The 21,429-nt window shown below is 44.6% G+C and overlaps 2 protein-coding genes across 26 annotated transcripts in view; one reads left to right on the forward strand and one right to left on the reverse strand.

Annotated features, from left to right (window-relative positions):
- LOC114849354 (centrosomal protein of 128 kDa-like) overlaps positions 1 to 6,283 on the forward strand; it is a 28,301-nt gene extending 22,018 nt beyond the window's left edge. For 2 of the 4 annotated variants that reach the window (XM_029140718.3, XM_029140720.3), the window contains exons 21-25: positions 902 to 925; positions 2,585 to 2,662; positions 2,782 to 2,895; positions 4,139 to 4,247; positions 4,768 to 6,283. In XM_029140718.3, the coding sequence (XP_028996551.1) occupies positions 902 to 925; positions 2,585 to 2,662; positions 2,782 to 2,895; positions 4,139 to 4,247; positions 4,768 to 4,841 (399 nt within the window). In that variant the 3' untranslated portion in view covers positions 4,842 to 6,283. Of the gene's footprint in view, positions 1 to 901; positions 926 to 2,584; positions 2,663 to 2,781; positions 2,896 to 4,138; positions 4,248 to 4,764 lie in introns of all 4 variants that reach the window. The other 2 variants (XM_029140717.3, XM_029140719.3) reach the window with 1 other exon arrangement.
- A 6,899-nt stretch (positions 6,284 to 13,182) lies between these two features.
- nrxn3b (neurexin 3b) overlaps positions 13,183 to 21,429 on the reverse strand; it is a 202,895-nt gene continuing 194,648 nt past the window's right edge. For 16 of the 22 annotated variants that reach the window (XM_029140715.3, XM_029140704.3, XM_029140701.3 and 13 more), the window contains one exon: positions 13,183 to 15,684. In XM_029140715.3, the coding sequence (XP_028996548.1) occupies positions 14,696 to 15,684 (989 nt within the window). In that variant the 3' untranslated portion in view covers positions 13,183 to 14,695. Of the gene's footprint in view, positions 15,685 to 17,348; positions 17,723 to 21,429 lie in introns of those variants that run through there. The other 6 variants (XM_029140711.3, XM_029140706.3, XM_029140710.3 and 3 more) reach the window with 2 other exon arrangements.

Consider the following 21,429-nt stretch of genomic DNA (forward strand, 5'->3'; position numbering starts at 1 on the left):
CACACGCAGCGCCCAAAACGTCTGCTAAGCAATCGTTTCGAAATGTGTCCATGCCTCTGTGTGCGCGCTGGATGCTGGGGTCCCATCTGTGGCTGCAGGATGGCACCTGCCAGCGCTCGCGTGCAATTAATCAGCCCTCTCAGACCCAGCCGAGCTTTTAATTATGAAGGATGAGGAGAGAGAGAGACGCAGAAGGGAACGGCGGATAGAGTGGAGGGACATGAAAGGCATGAACTAAGTTGTGGGCTTAGGAGAAGAAGGTACAATTGCTACAAACCATCAACACATTAAAGGCGGAGAGGGAGAGGCAGCCGGTAGCGGGAAAGAGCAGGTGTGCGTTTGAGTGGCAGATAAGAGGCATAGCATCACTTATGCATCGTTAGAGAGGGAACATCAGTCAGGAGCTGGATGAGCAGCGAGAGTGGTTCGTCTTTGTGTGTGTGTGTCAGTGTGTGTGATAAGGAGCCGGCCATGTGCTACAGACTCCCCCTAGCCTTTGCATTCCCTTCTCTTGTTACCCACTTGTCGGAAGCCTCTCTTCATTTCTGGCCACACACACACATCCTTGTACTTCCATGGAAGTGAGGACCTCCATTGACCTTATGCCTTCTCAAGCCCTTTACCTTAACCCTGACCATTACAACTAAACTTACTTACTTGTAGCCTCAGCCCTAAAATCACATCTAAACCCTCAAACAGGCCTTTTTGGTTCTCATTTTGATGCAAGTACACACACACACACCAGATTTTTCTTTTTTCTAATCCACCATTTTGTGCATTTACCTGGACTCACTGGTCAATGCAAATTTTGGACCAATTTGTTTGTTTTAGGCTTTACTTTAACATTGGTTCTCTTCCGTGTCCACAAAGAGTAACGCTGCTTGTTTGTGTGTCTGCACAGGATCGTGTTTTGGATCTCGAGATGGTAAGAAACATTGTATGATTCACGTACTAATCACTATAAATGCAGAACGTTACAAAAAATAATAATACAAATTATAAACCTGGAGCTAGGAACTTGTTTAAATTAGATGTTGTTGAGTTGCATGATTTGATTCAGACGTGTTCACTTGAGGCTGTGTTTGTTTCGCATCCTGTTGGGGCTAACACATGATTGCTTTAGTCAAGGCTCAGTGCTGTGTTAATCATCATAAGTCATGCTGATGGGGTTAAGAACCACGCTGTAATGACATTACAGTATTGAACTCAGCCTTCAAACTGTTAACGTCTGCCACTAACGTCCTTAATCAGATATCTGATGTCAGCCTGAAATTTCTGAAAGGTTATATTGACCCGAGCGCTTTTTTTACGCTCTTGGACAAACAATAAATGGAGCTGTGTAACATACGCCGTCCATCCATCACAGTTATGTGGCACGCTTGGTCACCTCGACCTTTAATTAGCTGTTAAGAACCAAAAGGAAATACCTCCCACTGTCATCAAGTAGAATTATTTCTGCTTACCACAACAAAACAGCATCGACCCGTCCTCCGCGTAGCCTCCGTGTGTGGTGGAGGATCGTCCAGCGGGCCCTGCTTGTAGATCAGTGAGCCATTCAGCGAGGCAATCAGCATGATGCCCTGTAACCACCAGTTCTTTTGATGCTTAAATGCACCATGTGAATGGGACCAGGGAGGCTATTGAGACATACAGTGACGGGATGAATTGCAATCGGCCACAGTAGTGATTTCAGATTGTGCCCAAAAAGTCCTCAATTAAATCTCAAATTGAGCATGTTCTCCTTGAATGTGGGCTTGAACACACGTGGTGTTTTAAGTACACTAGCGGTGGTACACATGTGTATGCGTTGATCACCAGTCTGACTTCAGGGGACAGTCACTTCACACAAGTCTAATATTGGCCATAAATGGCACGTCCAGCGCTAATAGCATCAGCTGTGTAGCTTTCTTGACAAGTACATATTGTACCATTATCCACAAAGGCATCAGCAGCCGCTCCCGAACAGTTTGAAGCCCACAAACAGCTTTTCCAGCTGCGTAGCCGTCATTAGTAATCACTGCCTCTGATGACCCTTGACTGGGTACATCGCCTCACTTCACTAAATGTGTTTTGATTAGTCCATCCTCGCGTCATTTTTGTTCATCTCTTTTCCTTGGTTTTAAAATGAGATGCGATGCTAAGAGGAGGATAATTAGGGAAATAAAGGGAGCGACTGCCCAGGATTTACCCCTGTAAATTTCCTGTTTACTGTGTTGCAGTTTGGTGCTTTGCATGTAAATGCCTTCAGTGGTGAGTGAGTGAGTTAGTTTTGACCAATTAATTTTTAGACATGAATGTATAATCTATCTTTTCTCACTCAGTAGCTAAATGTTTTATTGATTTAGGATGTTTAATATTTTTATAATTGGAGCGCAAACGCCTATTGATTTCTCTGATTCCTTTCACCTCTGGTCATGTTTCATGATACATACTGTAGGGCAGCAGGGGATCATGAGGTAGAGCTGTGGTCGGTGGTTCGTGTTAAAGCGAGTACCACTAGGTAGAAAGGCGCTCTACAATTGCAGCATAATTTTCCATTCTCCAATATGTAAATGACCTGGATTTTTTGTGCTCTGCTCTCCAGAACACAAGAGTCGCCCTGGATCACCTGGAGTCCATTCCAGAGAAACTGTGTCTGATGGAGAACTTTAGAGACTTGGAGGTGGGTTTAACAAGTTTTCAATAGTAAATTGGAGCACAGTGGATGACATGTTTTATTATCAACTTTATTTTTCTCTTTCTCTTTATTTGATGACACTACCTCTTGTTTTGCGCCTCCAGGAGTCCCAGCGGCAGAGGGAGATTGTAGAGCAGCGCTACACCAAATACAAAGAGATTGTCTGGGATCTGCAGCACCAGCTGGACGAGTCCAAACGCAGAATCCAAGAGTACCGGGTAGGACACACACGCAGACATTTGCAACTCTATACTCCATAAAAATGAGCTTTATAATGTCTTACAAGAGCCTGTAGTCCCAAACAACAACCCACACTATTTCTATTTCAATCACTAATTGCACTGCTTTGTTCAAACAACAGCCATTTGTATAAGGATAGCTAACTTTGAGAGCCCTTTATGTGTCTAGCTCGCCCACACAGGTGCCAGTGTGTGCACTGCGTCTAATTTGCAACTTGTATGAATACATGAATAATTTTACATACCAGTAATGCATCATGAATGGACATAGTGGAACCAGCTCAAGCAATGGCAAATGTAGACCGAAACATAAACCCGCATTTTGCCACTCACTCTTAATTGCTCCAGTCGTCTTTTGTACTTTAAAGGAGTCAGGGGAACCATCAAGACGTTGTTGACAGCTGATAGCCATCAGCTGTACGTAGCCTCCACTGAACGGCCATGGAGTCACTTTCTTAAATGGTTTAATCTACCAGAATGCCCCATTGGTTTGCCAAATGACTCCCGTGTTGAGGGCTAAGTGGTGATTGCATTAACTTAATAGCTGCTGGCCACCCAGGGTTTATTTACAAAAAAAAGAAAAAATCAGATGGATAGAATATCTTTACAATTGTTCTGCTAGATCTGAGTTAGCGATGCCGACAGAGCCTTTACACACGTGCTGTAATAGCTGTCCCCCGCTTGAAGCGGCGGTTTCTAAAGCGTCATTCAGAAAGGATTATTTTTTGGGTCAATGGTTGTGCTGCCGTTACCGGACATGTGCACGGTCAGGATAAAAGAAAGCCGTAATGTGTTTGAAGCCCAGCAGTGACTTGGTGAACCGTGCAGCAGGACGTCCGTTTGGGCAGAGCCATGTGGGCATGCGATTCTAATAGCGTGTCTGTAAGAGGAGCTTTTATCCTACACCGTTCGTGGAGGGACTCGGAAAATAATTTATCATTTGAAACGTCCAAATACACTGTTTGAGGTCAATCGAAGTTTGTTACAGTGCTGTTAAATACCTATATACACATACAAGTAGATTAAGGTGCAGACATTTGCTTATTTATTTTATTGATAATAAGAGTGTTTCCATGATCACATCACACACTGAATGTCAGACAGCCCTCAGGCTGTGCACACTGTAGTACAAAACCTTCTGCTCCTTTTTTCTGTGTCAGATGCTTTGCAGTTTCATCACGGCTGTGGACTTCACTTTTACACATGCATCTGTGTCTTACAGGATGAGAAGCTGGACGCCACATCCAGGACTCTGAAACTGGCTGCTCTGTCCTCTTCCATCAATGGCCATAGCACATTCCTAAGCAGCTCCCTGAGATCAGACGCACTGTGTGAGTATTTACACATATAGTACTGTACACAGTTAAAACCAAAGAAGAAGAATTCACACCACACTCAAAGGCATATTGAGGCATTTAATAAACATATTATACTATGGTGAGTTGCTAAGGATTAGAAATCATTTTTAGATTTATAACATCTTGGTGGAAGTAGGCATCAGAAGATGATTGGTGCGACCACATAAATAGCTACAAGCATAGAAGTTCAGTGAGCACCAAGGGCTGGAACTTTCCATCAGCGCTTTGGACGTAAGTGTATCATGGCCAGTGGCTCACAGCCAGAATCACTTGTAGCACTTCCCTAAGCGGCTTATAGATATTTGGCAGAGTTTGAAGAGAGTACCTTGTGTGACACTTGTCTGCTTTACCCCCAAGACCTTTGATGACTGTTTAACACTAATATTAATATACAAGAGAATAAATACACGTTTTCAGGGTTACTTTACTAGTAAGACATAATATTTATTAGCCTGAGGGTGTAACCATTTTTTTCTCCTGTCAATTTCAGCAGCTCCTCTCAAACATATGACCAGCTCAGACTTGGATGACTCTGCAGTGAACGGGGCCAAACATTTCGAAGATTAGCTCAACCCTCAAGTGAACCTTTATCTCAATCTACACCCGCACATAATGCTTTCCATAGTCCTTTACTTGAACCCTAACCATCACAACTAAAGGCAGACGTCTCACCTTTGCTCTAATCCGAACCAAAACTCAATTGTAACCTCGGCCCTAAAATCACATCTTGACCCTCAAACAAGCCTTTGGACTGGTGGGGACCTTCCAAGTGTCCCCACGTTGTCCTCACCTTGATAGCAAAAACATGGTTTATGGAAAAATATGTACACACACACTCCAGCTGATGCTACCTGGCTGGTTCCCATCCACAAAACAACTCTACCGTAATAGGAGGCCTTGCACTAAACACTTCCTCAACACCTCAGAAGCAATAATAAAGTTGTTTGAGAGCAGAAGGGTGAAACAGATTAGGTTTGGTAAACACTTTGAAGGAGAACTCATGAGCTTATACACTGTGAAGGTGTGTTTACTGTACTGTAAGTGTTTAAGCTATTCATATGAACCTGAGTTGAATGTATTTTAATGTGGACAGTAAATGCTTTACTTTTACACTTCTTGCCAATGCTCCAACATTTTGATATGCAACTTCAATTGTGAACCTGCTTCCTATATGGTTCTGGTTTAGTGGGTGCCAGTAAACAAATGGTAATGAACTTTCATCTGTCTGTCATTGTTAAGTAAGTGTGGTACTTACATTTACTCCCCTACCTACAACAAGCTGAAACTCAGTAAAGTTTTCCTTTTAACAGCTCAACAGCTGTTTAAAAAATAGTTTCATCATGACCGGTGTGTAAAGTGACTCCACACAAACTGGTGCCTTTGGAACACAATGCAGTTATTTTTTTACAAACACACTTTAAAGGTGCTTCATCATGACTTTGTGGCAGCTCTTTGTATGTCTCACCATCACTTTTAATGTACTGAGCAATTTATCACTTTTTGTTTTGGGCATGACTGTGTATATTTATAAAAAGATGACTATGTTCTATAAAATATGAAGAAAATGTATACACTGAATAAATCCCCATGCAGCTAAATGCCTGCCTGGTTTTACAAGAACACTTCAGTCCCTCTTCATTTCAAGAGGCTCCAGCTACTATGACCTATTTTTCACATCTTACTCTACTGTGGCATAATTTAGAGGACATACTATCATGTTTGCTCATATCACCTATCATTTGAAGGACAACCTAAACTATGGCCTAATTTGCACATACAGTACTACAGTATGGCATATTTGTTACATCATACTAAACTATGTACTAAACTATATATGTGTGTTATTTTGTATATTCCTATTTGATTTAGTTTATAATTATTTTTTGTTATGTATTTTACAGTTTTGGTAATATTTACCAGTTGTTTTCTAATTATTGAAGCAGCAGAGAGTATTTGTTTGCTTTTATGTTGTTGTTTTTTTTGTAAAATCAAAGGGTTTGAATTTAAAATTTAAAGATAGTTTGTTTACATGATAATGGATAATGGATCTACATTACACAATTCTATATTCTTGGTGCCTAAAGCTAAAAAAACAAACCAGTGAAAACTAACAAACTAACACCTGAAATTAAACCTCAACAATGAAATAACTTTCATTTATTAAACTTGTTACTAAATTACTGTACTTTATTTTTATGTATTGGTTATACTGATTTTTATCAGTCTCTGCACGTCAAACTAAAAAATAAAAACTATATTTCTATTTAATTCAGGCTTTGCTTGGGAAGGACTCCACATTATATGCTCACGGTCGCTTTATAGCTATATAGTATTAGACACTCTAGAGGCTGATTGTATTAATTACTCCACTCACATTAAGTGCGAGTTACTGCAATCATCTTTCACTTGAGTAGCACAGTATAAAAACAAAAAACCCACACGTCCTCTACTACAGAGGGCTCCTGTTTCTGTACAGTGGGCTGTTACAGGATAAAATGGATCATATAAGACCCATTCTGCTTCAACCCCCGTCAGATGAGAGCAGCTAGTTTTAGCAATATTTATTCCCCAAAACACATCAAACTTGTGCTCAGACTTAAATTTGCAGATGATGAGCAATCTCCCCTGCTCATTCATCACAATATTGATGTTTTCACATTTCCCTAAATAAATCACAGTTGGCAGTCACAGACAATCCCAGCTCCCTAATGTGCTTCTTTATATTGTACTACATCCCTGGGAAAGTGCCTGCTTATCTAAGCTATATTAAGTTGCAAAACACATGCAAACTCATAGATCAGCCCTGCTGCTCCCAGCAGACTAGTTTACCCATTTACATTCTGCCCCATCATTAGTCCAGCTTTACTCCACTTTGTCAGGTTGAGAGATGGTAATGAATAAATTCAGAGCTCGTCGCTGGTACGTGTTTATGTCTGCGATCCAGCAGAGTAAAATACAGTCTTCCACAGTAATCTGCATTTGCACATGCATGAGGAACTTAACACACACGGTATCTGCCTGACCTGAAGTCAGTCAAGATGGTCTGGCAGCGTCTCCATGCAGGAGATGGGCTAAACTCAATCAGAAACAATTAATTCCATCACAGAACCCAAAGCGTTGTTATTAGCAACCGCAGCGCTTTCTACATTCATTAGCTGTGTCACATTGTGACTAACGAGGAATCGGCCCTGGTTCTTCCTGTCATGTCACGTTTGCACATGCCATTATTCTAAAGATTTGCCAGATATTAGCTCTAAAAAACGAATAATAAACCAAAAAATGTCCCCGGTTAGTATTTAATCACTTATTTTCAAAACACCAGTTTTAGTTTGCTCATGTTTTTTCAGCTGCCCCGCCACAGCATTAACCTTTCAGAAAAGTGTCCTAGTTACTTTGTATAATCCACAGAAAAGAGTGTTGCCTTTGTATCATCCACTGCTTTTCTTCTATGGATTATTCAGAGCAAGAAAGTTCACACTGACCTTGAAAAGAACCGGAAAATAATTCCCAACACACAATCGGTTTTCCTGGAGCCTGTGAAGTTTTCGCCCGCATCCCACAGCCTTCATCAGCACGATGATGCTCTGACGTCACGGCTGCTCTGGTGGCGGTGGTGTAGAAAGAAACTGATCACTGACTAGATGTAGTACGAGTATAATATCGTTAAAAAGTCTCACTAAATACAAACCATAATGGTGTTAATCAAAACCAGAGAAGAATCAAGGCCAAACATTTTCAGCTCTCGGACAAATGAATATGCACGAGAGCAGCTATGTTGATTCAACCTGCTACAACGTGTCCCTCGAGGGATTTCAGCTTATTCACGTTTGACTGTTTTCAAGCATCGACATTAACCTTGAGCTTCTGCCACAGATTCTCAATAAGACAGAGATTTCTGAACATCCAGGTTTGTTTCTCTGTGTAAAAACCGCACTTCCCGCTTAGATTCTCTGCTTTATGGCTTCATCTCAGGGAAGCATCCACATGTAATTAGCCTTTTTGTGCAGAATAAATATGACACAACTTCAGGCAGGTTTTCCACAGTTTTTGTGGGGTCTAATTATTCTGTCTTCACCTTTTGACTTTGTAACCCAGACACTAACCTGCAGCTATTCAGCATGTGGTCAGTGTCTTGCTTAAGCCTTGCTCACGGCAAGGAGGTCTGTCTTGGAGTAAATACTCTGGTTTATACTGTTGTAACAAAGCAACGAGAACAAACAAACGTCTCCGTGAATGCGGTTACGTCCAGAATCTACGGCTCGGTGAAAATGACCCCTTTTAAAGACGCCGCCGTGTGAGAGCGGCGCTGGGCTGAGCCTCTGCAGCCGTCGCCGGGGCTCATTCCCATTAGAACAAACCTATTTGGCTTGCATTACAAACCCATTCAATCAGGCGGCCGTGCTCGGCCTGAGCCCGGAGGCTGAGACTGAGCGGGTCTGCGGCGGTCGAGGCTCATTTTCTCCCGAGCGGAGATAAAAACCCGCCGTTTCGCCCTGCAACTGTTGTGGAGCCATTCGTATTTATAACCCGTTTTAAAACAAGACGAAGCGGAAGTGAAGTATGCAGCGGTCGCGGGGGTGATTTCCATGTTTGATGGCAGGCAGGCGCGGAGCGGCGGCCATTTAGCCGCTGATGGCGCCTCGCGCTCCAGTGTCATCGCTCGCGAGCGGCCTGTGCTAAATGTCACGGCGTGTGCCCGCGTGACCTCACGGCGAGCAGACGGCGACCGCTGCGACCCGGCCCCATATTAACTGCCACTTATTTCCCATTTACCACTGGCTGCATGGCAGGAATGTGTGCAGATGGAGGAGAGCGACGCTGACTCTCACCTGCCACAGCCTGCTCTGCGCTCTCTGTGACCCCCCCCCCCCCCCCCGTGTACAGTTCCAATTAGCTTATTGTACTTTTCTCATAGTGCACTGATTCTCCGAGCTGGATTCTACAACGTGCTGCACGATGGGAACCCGACAGGAACAAGAAAAACCGGTTCACATCATGGAATAAGCGCCGCGTTTCAATTAAGCCGGGCCAATTACAGCTGCACGGACATTAATGCTTACTTGAAATAATAGCGGTTGTAGCGTGAACGAGGTCGGCAGCGAACGCCAACTTCTAACCAACGCACGGAGTTAGAAGTTTGTTCTCTGAAGCACTGATGCTGTAATAACCTGAATTGCATTCGCAGCCAGATCACCGATATGCACAATAAATATTAAAGGCGGCTTTATCTCATCCCTACATGGCTTCATAGCGGCGCAGATAACTCACCTTTATGTAAACTGTGTTCAGATTAGTGCACAAAGTGTTTAATTTAATTAAACGCATGAATGGGTAAATCTGTATTATTACTAGTAGGTGAAAGAAATAATGGAACAAGATGTGATATGAGAGTTGAGTTTCCCTTCATAATTTAATGAATAGATTACGCGGGGTCAGTTGACGAGGCTGTAGAAGTCATTTCAAGTCGCCTTATTAAGTAAGTGACCCGTTGTGACCCACTATTATTTGGCTTCATCTTAGCTTTAAATAATGTAATGCAGGTAATTGAATGTGAACCTTGACCTTATTTGCCAAGAATTTAACAAGGACTGTGGGCTCAAGCCTCCTGGTGCTGTGGTTTGTGTGTTCTCCACCCCTGCTTTGCTGCAGTCACCTTCACAGCAGCTGGACCGGTCTGCAGTTCATGCACCTTTTCCCCATCTCGCCTCGCTCTCCTCCTGGCCTGAGCGGCGCCGGGCTGCCGCCGAGGTGCTCACTGCTTCATTGGGATTCTCCCCGGATCCAATCACACTGTCAGGCTTGGATGGGAGGCCCGTCTCCCTGGGTAGCAGGTACAACACACACAGACACGCACGCTCACGCCGCTCTGAACATCACCCACTGACACATACAGATGGAGACAGAGACATTCGGTGTAATTGTGCAGCCGCGTACTCATGCACACGCCGCCTGCATCACGCTCGCTCTGCCTGATCCCTCACAGGCCTGTTGATGCCGCTGACAGCACAGCAACAGGAACCACTTCCTGCCGCCTTCTGCTCCTGCATACGGCAGCTCTGACTGATTATCCACCTGTGGTGAAATGACTCTGATGCCAGAAATACTGTATAATATTAAAATACAACATATAATGCATTACATTTGTGCATATTTACCTTTTAGTGCACATGCTGTGATGCAGCCGACACATGCGCTAACGTGGTGAGCTGCCAGACCTGGTCCCTAGATGGCAGTCTGGCCACTGAGCCAGACACCAGCCCCGCTGTTTATCATGCAGCTGTGACAGCCTGTAAAAGGTTTTGTCAGTAGAAGTGAAGATTTAGAGCTCAGATTAGCGCATTCATATCTTGGCAGTTAATTAGAGCCGAGGAGCTAACTAAAAGCTTTGGAGCGGAAGAATGAGAGGGAGTGAGCGAGGCTCGCTCGCCCGCTCACACCTGACTCTCCCCACTGATGCTCCACCGGGATGCGCGATCGCCGCTGCACCCACAACGTGCCATCTACAATGAGGAGAGGCGATTTACAGCATTCAGTGTCGGGAGCAACACAAACAGGCTGTAGCTGGATGGAGGCAACGTTTATTTGGGAAGAAAACGGTGCCATAAAGCCTTTAAGCGTGATTAAGCAGCTCGTTAGTTAAACTCTATGGAAGGTCAACTGTCAGCCTTTAAATGCAGCCGGCTCAGGTTTCCACAGACTCTATACTGGAGCGAATGCAGCCAAATGCACACAGAAAAGCCATTAGCAGATGTAAATTGTTTTCCTGTCAATTAAGATATGAATTATCCAGCCGACATCAGTGGGACTGATGTAATCTACTTCTCCTAATTTGACTAAAAGGAAAAGTCGCTGCCACACATAAAATCTAATCAATAAACTTTGTCAGCCGACAACTGTGCGAGCGAATGGCTTGTGCATATCAAGTGGACGCGCTTCCTGTGCAGGCACCCTGCTGGTGTGGATGTGAATGTGACTAATGGCTGGGAGGACGGCGATACCTCACAGTCGCCTCGCAGCGTTTTGCAGGAGACGTTTTAGGCCGACTCAGCACCACACGGGTTCTATTTGGGAACTTAATGACAATCGGCCTTTTAATCACATTTATTTATTTTGCTATTGGGAGAAATATTCTGCTGTTCAGCGTCGTGTTATGCTGCATTTATCTTCCCTGATGGTTCTTTGTTTTATTGCCACAATTAGGTCTCCAAAGAATTTCTCTCTAAATTTAATCTTTGTCTCATGGATCACAGAGAAGGACATTTATTTTTTATGGCAGTGTCATGAAATTTGCAGAGGGTAGTTGTATTTTAGAGCTTTGGTGCTGCCTGGTTGTTGCCCTTCTTACCGATTCATATTTTTAGGTGAATTAAACTAAGTGTCTCTGACAGATGCCCCCCGATTGTAAATCAGGTCTGACGTTGGAGCGATCGTTAGAGAAGTTCCATCACACGGTGTGACTTCAGGCACAATTTACAATAGCCAGATAAATACTGAGCGCTTTCAAAAAAAAAAAAAAAAAGGGCAGTCGGATTTAAAAAAAAACAACTAACCAGCAATGACAAACGGCAGCTTCACATTCCTGAAAATGCCTGATTTTCTCTGAAATACTTAATAGATGTAAAGCAGAGCTAAAATCTTTTAAAACTTTCCACTTATCCACATTATTTGGCTAAAAAACAGTGGCAGAAAACAAAGAAAGTTAAGGAAACAAACAGAGCTAAAACCCTCCCATCGCTGCTAAGCTCATTGTTTCCACTGCCTACATGTATGTAGCTACTGCTTTCCTCATTTTTCCTTTTTCTTGCTTTAAAATGCGTGGATTAAATGTCATTGCTTCTTAAAGCAAATAAGGCAGCCTTCACTTTCTATTGTGTTGACTTATACAGAACAAATTCCCACACGTTCTTGGTGAAAAATGTAAAAAGTCCCTCAGTGGAACGAATCCCTACTGGCCTCCTTGTTCCGACTGCCTGTGGCAGAATGAATGAGTTAATATGTAGTCATTGTGCGCTGGTTCTACTCACTACTGATATCCTACATCAATGGGCTATTGCAGCTAATGACCGGCCGTGAGAAGGCCCATTTGCGCGAAATATGGACGGCGTAAAAACGAGCCGGGAAAGCGGGCGCTGCCGCCTCATGTGCAGCCGTATGGTGGCGGAGAATTCCATTTGGCCTTGCACTTTCACAAAAGCCCGACTCAAGAACCCCAGAGCCGCTCCCCTGCTGCCGTGAAGACTCCGGACGCTCTAATAACCGCTCTCTCCTCTCGCTTCTCTTTCCTCTTGTTGCACCAATGAACAGTGTGTGAATTTGCATAATCGTCTATAGGTAAATGATAGTGTTGTGCTACTCTTCGCCGGACTTCATCTGAATGGAAATGATACCACTTTTTGGTATAAAAGGAAAATCACTGAAGTGATAGCGAATGGATAAGAAATCGTGGCTTCGGTGAATAGTCTTCGCCGTTAATGGAATCTATCTCCTCGCAGCGTCGAGGAGATGGTTGAGTGACGGCCTCCTGCTGAACAACGCCCAAAAAAAGTTTGGGAACAACATTTTTTTTATTTCTGGGAATTGTTTGGAGTCAAAGAGCATACGACAGTAATAAATAACCGGTTGAAAAGAGCCAAGTACCAACACAAAAAATCAAAGTGAACATACACTGATTCTGCATGGATGGAGGATGAAATAACTTCAGCACTAAATAATAAACATAAAAAAAAACAACACATTGCCGGAAGATGATGTCATAAAAATGAGACGTGAAATAAAGCTACACGATAACGGAAAAAACAATCAAAAAGCAAAGAGACGAGCAGACGAGAACACTGACATCACGGTTTACAAAAAAGGAGGAGAAACAAAAGAACCCACCAGTAAGTCAGTAAGGTGCTAGCAACAGATCTCCAAATCCATCACAGTCCGTATTTATTCTGTTGTTCTGTTTTTTAAATTTCCAATAAAAAAATAAATAACATGATGAAAGTAATTCCAGAACATGAAGGGGTCTCTAATACAAGATCTGAGGGAGGTGCTTCCTGTTCGACTGACAGCTTCCCGTGGTCAAATATTCATGCGACTGAAGAGAAACAGCATCTAGAGAGACCAGACGTCTAATCTAACAACATTTGCTCCCGCCTCAACAAATGCTCCTGTGCTTATCGTTTTCCTTTATCTCCAGTTCCCGGCAAAAGAATACAAACGGTTCTTGTTGTCATGTTGCTACAGCAGAAAAGTCTAATCAAACGGTCTGTCTATACAAGAAGAGGATTTAGAAAATTGAACAGAACCTTGAATCGTCTGTACAATATTGACCTGCAAAGCACAACGGCTATGATGTAATAAAATATGTAAACATATTTGCTGTTTTTGACACAGTCGTCTGTGACACAGATAGAATCACACTTGTTCACACTGGAGTAAGTCTTTAGCTTGTGGTTGTTGTTGTTTTTTTCATTTTAAGATTACAATTAAATATCCACCAGATGCAAATTGTTATGCATTTTACCGCAGCATCCCATGACATGTGAAAAACAAAAAAAAAAAACCCTGACAACCTGAAATGAAACAAAAGGAAAATGCTGTCAGAGGGTCGAATTTCTGAAAAATAACAATATATTGTGCAATTTGCCTGGCGGAGCCACTTTTGCACGCTTGGACACCGTCTAAGACTCGGATACTCCAATCCTTAAGAGAGACACGAGGGAGGGGGGAGAAAAATATTGAGATACATTACTGTATCACATCCTGCTGAGCGGACACTGAGCGTGGCCTAATCAAGCCCGACTGGACATCATCCTTCAAAATAAAAGGCCTGAATTCAACGAATAAATAAAAAAACAAACAAAAACAGAAACTAAACAAACAGTAAGTACACATATACTTTACCTCATATCGCATCCATGACAGCTACATTGAATGAAACTGCTCAATGCGAAATCATTTTCTGACTTCCAACTTGCCCGACAATCATAGTTTCTTGAGGTCCCTCACTTACACAGATGCCAGCACCACGTCACATACACCTCACATGCATGCTCAGAATGGCCGAAATGACAGTGATCGTATTTTACAGGGTTACAATGGACAAGGTCGGACCACGCGCCTCCCGACAGACACTCGGGGCCGGGTGCGTGTCGTGGTGGTGTTGTTCACGCAGCTGAGCGTCTCCGGCCGGGACTCGTCAAAAAGGTCCTCGCTGAGTCCCGGCGAAGTCCAACTGCATTGTCTCTCTGTAATGCTTACAATAGTAAGTGTGCTTCCATAAGCCAAGGTCTTTAGTCAGTGTGTCAGTGACTCACTAAGTCTTGAGTTCTCAAGAGACTGGATCATTTTTCAATCACAGTTGCCAATATGGTACTGTCAAAATGTTTCTCCAAACAGTTTCATTTTTTAGACGTTGGGAAATGACTTGACTTCTATACATAGTACTCCTTGTCCTTGTCTTTCGGTCTCTTGCTACCCGCGCTGCCTTTGGCGCCGCCACTGGGCACTTTATCCTTCACCACGGCGCCGTTGGTTTGCGCCGAGTTGCTGATGTAGTTGCGCGTCTCGTCCACCTGGTAGGAGCCCTCGTCCCTGTTCCTGTACTTGTACATGGCGTAGAGGAGGATGAGGATGCAGAGGGCGGCGGCCGAGACGATGCCCACCACCATGCCCGTGGTGCTGCTGGACTCCCGGACCACCTCCGAGGCCCCGGGGGGCACCCGCCGCACCACGCCCGGCACGGTGGGCAGGGCGGCGGGCACCGTGCGCAGCATGGGCGAGGTGATGAAGGGGCCCCGCGGCTTGGTGCCGTCCAGATCCACGGACGTGGGCAGCGGCAGCAGGACTATGTCCGGCTGCGGGGGTTTTACCTCGCGGTTGTTCATTTTCCCGGCGGGCAGCTTGGGGGGCGTGTCCGAGGGGACCGCCGCCGCCGGCGTGCCCCGGGGGTCGGGCAGAGGCGAGGTGGGTGTAGTCCTACCTGCCTCAGAGGCTTTGCTAGGCCTCAAGTCCTTGGCCTCCCACTTGGGCGCGAGGGCTTTGTAGCCGCCTTCATAGGCCGATGTGGTCAAGATCTTATCTGTTACCAGGGAGAAGGTGGTGTAAAAATCTTCATCGTCAGTCGGGGGCAGGCTAGAGTCGAAAGCTTCGCCAGAGCCAAACCCCGAAATCACCATGCCATCATCATCATCATCACCATCACCATCATCACCACCATCACCATCATCACAATCATCGCTGCCTCGGTCCGACAAGCAAGGTACCCCCGCCTCAGTGGCCATGGCCAAGGATTCTTTGGTGGTCTCAATAATGGTGAGGACGGGGCGGAGGGTTGGGGGGAGGGGAATGAAGGGAGAACGAGTGGATACAGAAGGGATGTCTATGGGGTCCTCGACTAGCACGGGGATCACTAGCTCCCCTCCTGCAAAGGGAAACAGAGAGAAACCAGTCAGTCGGGGGGGCAAGCGAAGCCCCAACGCAGGCACACAGCAAAGGAACCGGTAACCGAAGAACGTAAAAAGCAAAGCTCAACGAAGGGAGAAAAGGAACTGAGGAGAAACAAAGAGAGAAAAGAACCGAAAAGTACTGTACCAGTGCATAAACAATGGAACTCAGAACAAAACAAGACCCAAACTGAAAGAAAACAACAGCCATAAATAAAGTATACATTGCATCAAAAGGCTTTGAGGGATGCACAAGGGTGGGCCACATGAAACTGACTGCTCACGTTAACTCCTTCACGTCCTGCATGTTAGCGCTGCACTAGACTCCACTGCTGAGCAGCATCCTGCTCTTCTGTGCTGCACTGCTCCTCATACCCTCCATGAGTGCCTACAGAAAGTGCGCCTATGTATATTTCTCCTCATAAATCACCAGCCTGGGCTTTTTTTAAGAGGCTTGATGCATTTATCAAACCCTTTATCACGCTGTTCATAGACTGAGCGCTAAAAGATGCGCTCGGCGGATGAAACCAAGCGCGGGGCATTAACGTTTGTTTGCAACTCGAGTGTGAGCCAGTGGGGCCGAAAGCGAGTTAACCAAGGCTGAAATGAGAAAGTGTTTCTCAGATGTTTCATAGTGTAGCTGCTGCTGAAGAGATGCTTTCTTTAACCCACCACCACTCAACCTACACGTGCGAACAAATACTGCTGAGTCAGAACGCTGTAATGACAGCCTCCGATGACATCACGCACGGATCTAACGAGGGAGCTCACAGCCAAAGACCCCCAGCTTCTAAGTGGTCATGACACCCCCCCCCTCCGCATCACTGGGCTCCCCTAGTGGCCCCCAGCCTCGTGCCTTTTGACCCCTACAGTTCCCACAATGGCACAAAGTCACCGGGCAGCTCAACAGCACCTGAATGTTTGCTGGTTTGCGTCGCTTACGGACGAATCTTGATCGTAACAGCTTGTGGTCTCTCGTTCATCAGGACCATATGCGTCTATTTTCAAACAACCTGTGTATTACTGGTTAATCCCATGGTTCAAAAAAGAGCTCGAAACATTCAGATGCTCATTGAAGCTCCTTATCCTCTTGCCAAAGTGGTTTGTTTGTACATTGCAAAGGCTCACAAACAGGGCACTAGAAAGAGATGCAAACCTTTTGGAACAATAAAGGAAACGAACACAATCAAAACAAAGGAATACTGAAAATCATAATTAAAGGCATTGCAAAGAGAGTTCAGAGTTAGAGCAAACATCGTAGAAACATTCACAAAGTAAAGCCACAGATAGAGCTATCCAGAAAGGGATTAGTAAGAAGTAAAACAAAGTCAGCTCAGAAAATCATAAAAGCCTACAAAGAAGAAAATGAAAGAAACAGTTTTCAAAAGGAACAAAGCATAGCATCAGATTTGTCAACTTACATCAACAAATTGCCCGCATGATTTTGGCAGGAAGAAAAAAAAATTTACAAAAGAAAGTTGTGTAAGAATGCCTTTGGACAATAGGTTAGTTTCTTTTTAACAGTTTCTGATTATTTAGTATATATTTCTCTTTTTAGACAGGATGGCACAGGGAGGCAACAACACATACATCCACACATCATGACATGAAAAATAATCTTCACCATTCTGTTCAGGAGATATTCTTTTTTTTTAGTTTTTCTAAAAGTCTTTTAATTTTGTAGAAAAAGAAAACTGTATATCTATTATCCTTGCTTTGATAGATAAGTCTCTCCATAAATATCTACAGCCTGATTAGACGACTGCTTTTCTTTTCTTCGTCTTCTTTTTTTAAAATTATTTTTAACTTTAACTTGTTCATCGGTAATGAACAAACGAATGACTGTACATCTCAGGATCTCTAGCTAAAGGGGGTCGAGGGGGGGGGGGGTGAGACGGGGTGGGACCTATGAACATACTAGGAAGGAAATGACATAGATGGGGGTGAACGTGTACATCAGTTGCCATGTCCATGTAAAGGCGGCACGAAGCGGTCGGGCGGCATTAGAGCTTTTGGCTGTAAGGAAGGGATGGGGATATACAAACAATGAGCATATACATGCCCATCTACAAAAGAGAACAGCACTCTCAACACTGACAGTTTTACAAACCCTAAGCTGCAACTTCTTTGCCATGCACAAAATTAATCGAGTCGCTCGTGGATCCAATCCAAATTTCAATAAGAGGTAGCTTCAATAACAGGACAATATTAGATCAGCATAGAAACAGTTCTGACAGATACTGATGAGGGTCCACTTTGGAGGTGGCTTCGCTTTTTTCTCTATGAGGACATGAATTTGAGCTCCCAATGCAGCTGCCGTGGTTTTGACACCCAATTTGAAAAGCGTTTTAGGAAGAAGCAATGAATTCATAGAGAAAAGAGGAAGCTTCATTCTAATTAGGGAAAGTAAAACATGAAAACATTGGCAGTAGTGATTCTTAGCAAATTGGCAGTTAAAATTGGAACATTTTTTTCAGAAGGAAACAGAGATCACACATATATGTGTATTTACATATATGTACAAAAAAGACAAAATTATAAACAGATTTGGCAAGCAAGAAAAAAAGGCATCAGATTTCTCACATTATCACAGATGAACAACCAGAAAGCACACACCGAGGCAGACAAAGAGGGAGGGGGACAGTTTATAGGCAAAGTGTCACCACCTTCACTTAACTAATAATAAAGACTTTATTATTAGTTACTTTGATACATTTCTCTTGTTAGTATTATCAAACACAGGGCAGGGCGTGCGATCTGGATGTACGTCAGAGACAGAGAGGTAAAATCAGACATGGTCTCATTTTGGATTTCAGTCCCTCCACTGTAAGTTGGGTTAATGCATGCTTAAGTAAGTTGCATTTAGGGAGAGTAATATACAATAACAATACAGCAAGCCAGGGGTCAGGGGAGGGGGGAGGGGTCAAAGGTCAGTGAAGGATCACTGCCACCAAAGGGCTGTGGGATGTTCTCTCAGGCAAATAAACCATTCGTCAGCCACTAACAGGGAGAGAGGTGCACCATGGGTGATATATAACCAACATTAGGTGGTATTTAGTCCCAGCACTAGTGCTAATTAATCAGACGGGGGCGTGGAGGGGTAATTAACGAGCTGCTGCTTATTACACGTCTATATGCTTTTTGTTATGCACATAACCAACAGCCTTCCTTTGACAGATAAACACCACGTTTGGGAAGGAGTTCCACAAGAGGTCACGGGGGTTCATTTGTGCCTCTGGTGACTTTAAGGAGATGTGAGAGGCACATTTGTCTTCGCGTATCAGCTACAGGAGCCTCATTCGTTTGAGCCCGGGCGCTTTTTTGCAGGGAATGCGGCGCCTGTCGCGACGCTATCAACGGCGACGAGTCGAGCGCGAGCGTCCAAGCGCGACGCGCCGAGCGGCTTTCCGTTAGATGAATGCGTGCACGCAGTTAATGAAACCGAACCCGTCGCCTCCTTGAATAAACAGCACGAGCCCATTACAGATGATTCCATCCTTATTTACCCGACTCCGCCCTTGTTTACATCCTTCCTGGCTAACAGTTTGTGGCGACTGTTAGCTTAGCGCTGTATCAACAGAGCTCTTGGATGGGAGGGGAACCGCTGCAGTTAAGGGGCTCCAGTCAAGTCAGTGCACAGGACCTTGATGTTTTGGTAAACACTTTAATCCTGTGTAAGCTTTTGCACGGGCGCCGCTCCTCGTGCTGCCTTTCCTCCAAGCAGACAAACGCTGTGGTTGCTAATGGGTTTGCTTAACCAGACTGCGTTTGTTTTCCACACGCGTCAAGATGGAGGGGGATTTCATTCTAAGCCGCCTCTTCCCTGGCAAATAATTCTCCACTCCGCTACCCCCACAGCCAGTTACACTCAAAACGGGGGTCAGGACGGCAGCATGACAAGTGTTTCTCCACCGAGCGGCCTCTGCATCGATGCGCGGAACTCGGCCGAAGTCAGAGCATTCCACAGACTGAGTGTGAAAGACACAGCTGCAGGTAAATACAGTCACGACTAAACACCTGATTAACCGACTACCTCAGCAGCTTGAAGGCTCCAGATGCAGAAATCTCTGAACAGCACTTTCTCATTGCTCGTCTCGTCTCGTCCCTCCTGCGGCCTGATCCCCGTGTCCATCCCGCCTTTGCTGAGGCTACCGAATGGAGATGAATCCCAGCGATGTGTCAGGGATTTGACAACGCCACAAAAGCGGAAAGCCGGTGCCGCAGCACCTACCGCGGACGAAAGTGAGTCAATGGGATTTCAACAGTGCAAATTGTGGGTGAGTCAGTAGTTTGGGGCCCTGAAATCCCATTGTATCCGTGCGTATTGTGCCCAGAGACCTGCTGTGGCAGATTCATTCAAGTCCAGCACTACAGGTAGGAAGCTGATTACCAGAGAGCCAGCGACACAAACAGTCTCAGGGAGGACAAACTTAAAAGGACATGCCAGGGATTATACTGGTGCTCTGTGCAGCAGCTGAGCCTTTTAGAAACATGTAGCCTAAAAAGCAGAGCACTTTACCCGGCCGTTAAATTATCTTATCTCGCCTGTGCACACGCCGGCTAAAAGTAGAACCCTTCCTCGGCGATGGGCGTTCATTTCCATCCTAAAAGTTGGATGATGTTCTGGGTGCAACGGTGAGCGTTCTTCCCTGTAAGAACATCGGAACTACCTGTGGAGCGTTCGCTAGTTCCCAGGGATCTGTGGTGATCCACATACAGTACGTGCACCCCCGTCACCTGCTCCATTTGCTCTACAGCTATTAGGCGGGACCTCTGCACTCGTGTATCAGCCAGTGACCTTTAAACTAAACGGGCCTGTGTTCAATGACGGCTAATCCAGTGGTGCTTGAAACTCAGTGATCCATCGCTAGAACTTCATTCTGTGCTGAGCATATACAGAATGCATTTTCTTCATCCAACTATTGTATGATGAGATAAATAGGACCTACCTGCATGTTTATGATCATTGACAAAGCAGGAAGTAGTCTGATGTGTTACAGCACGCCAAGGTTCGATTGATGGGTGTGTGTTTTGCCACTTGGGCAACTTAAAACAAGTCGTACTGTACGTAACGCAGGGACAAAGCTTTCTAATGTGTCACCTACATGTAGCAGATGGAGAACCGCAGCTACGTGGCTCTTTATCTGCTCAGCCGTGTTCACCATCACGTCTAGTGATGCAGGAGACAGGCCGCTTTGTAGAAAGGATGCCGGCAGGAGCTGCGAGACTGAACCCAGACGGTGATTTACCTGGACATAAAGCTGAAACTGAGCTGAGGGGACGAGGACAGTTTGAATGTGTTGCCCATACTTTTCATGATACACTGTCCATGTGTAATACACCTTCCCAACGGAAGCCGTATTGTGAGAAATAAATCGCCCTGCGCTGAGGCCTGCTGCATCACCGCGTGTGCATTTTTAGAACTGCTGAGTCATCGTAATAATTTGTCTAATTTGAAATGAAAGATTATCCAGGTCTTATGTCTTAAAAGATTTAAAGAAACTCGAAGGTTCAGTTTGTGTGTTTATGTGAATCATCTGCGTCAATTATTACAATATAATTACATTACATTAATCACAAAATTGCTCCGATTACATGCTAATGACAAGCTGCTGACACTGTTAATTACTGTGAAATTAAAACACAAATTGGCTCCGTATTTTCTGTTCTCTAAATCGAGCATCTGTCGTGCTTCTTCAGATGTTTTCAGGTAGAAGTTTGAA

Source organism: Betta splendens, chromosome 24 (genome assembly GCF_900634795.4).
Source record: "Betta splendens chromosome 24, fBetSpl5.4, whole genome shotgun sequence".
Lineage (NCBI taxonomy): Eukaryota > Metazoa > Chordata > Actinopteri > Anabantiformes > Osphronemidae > Betta > Betta splendens.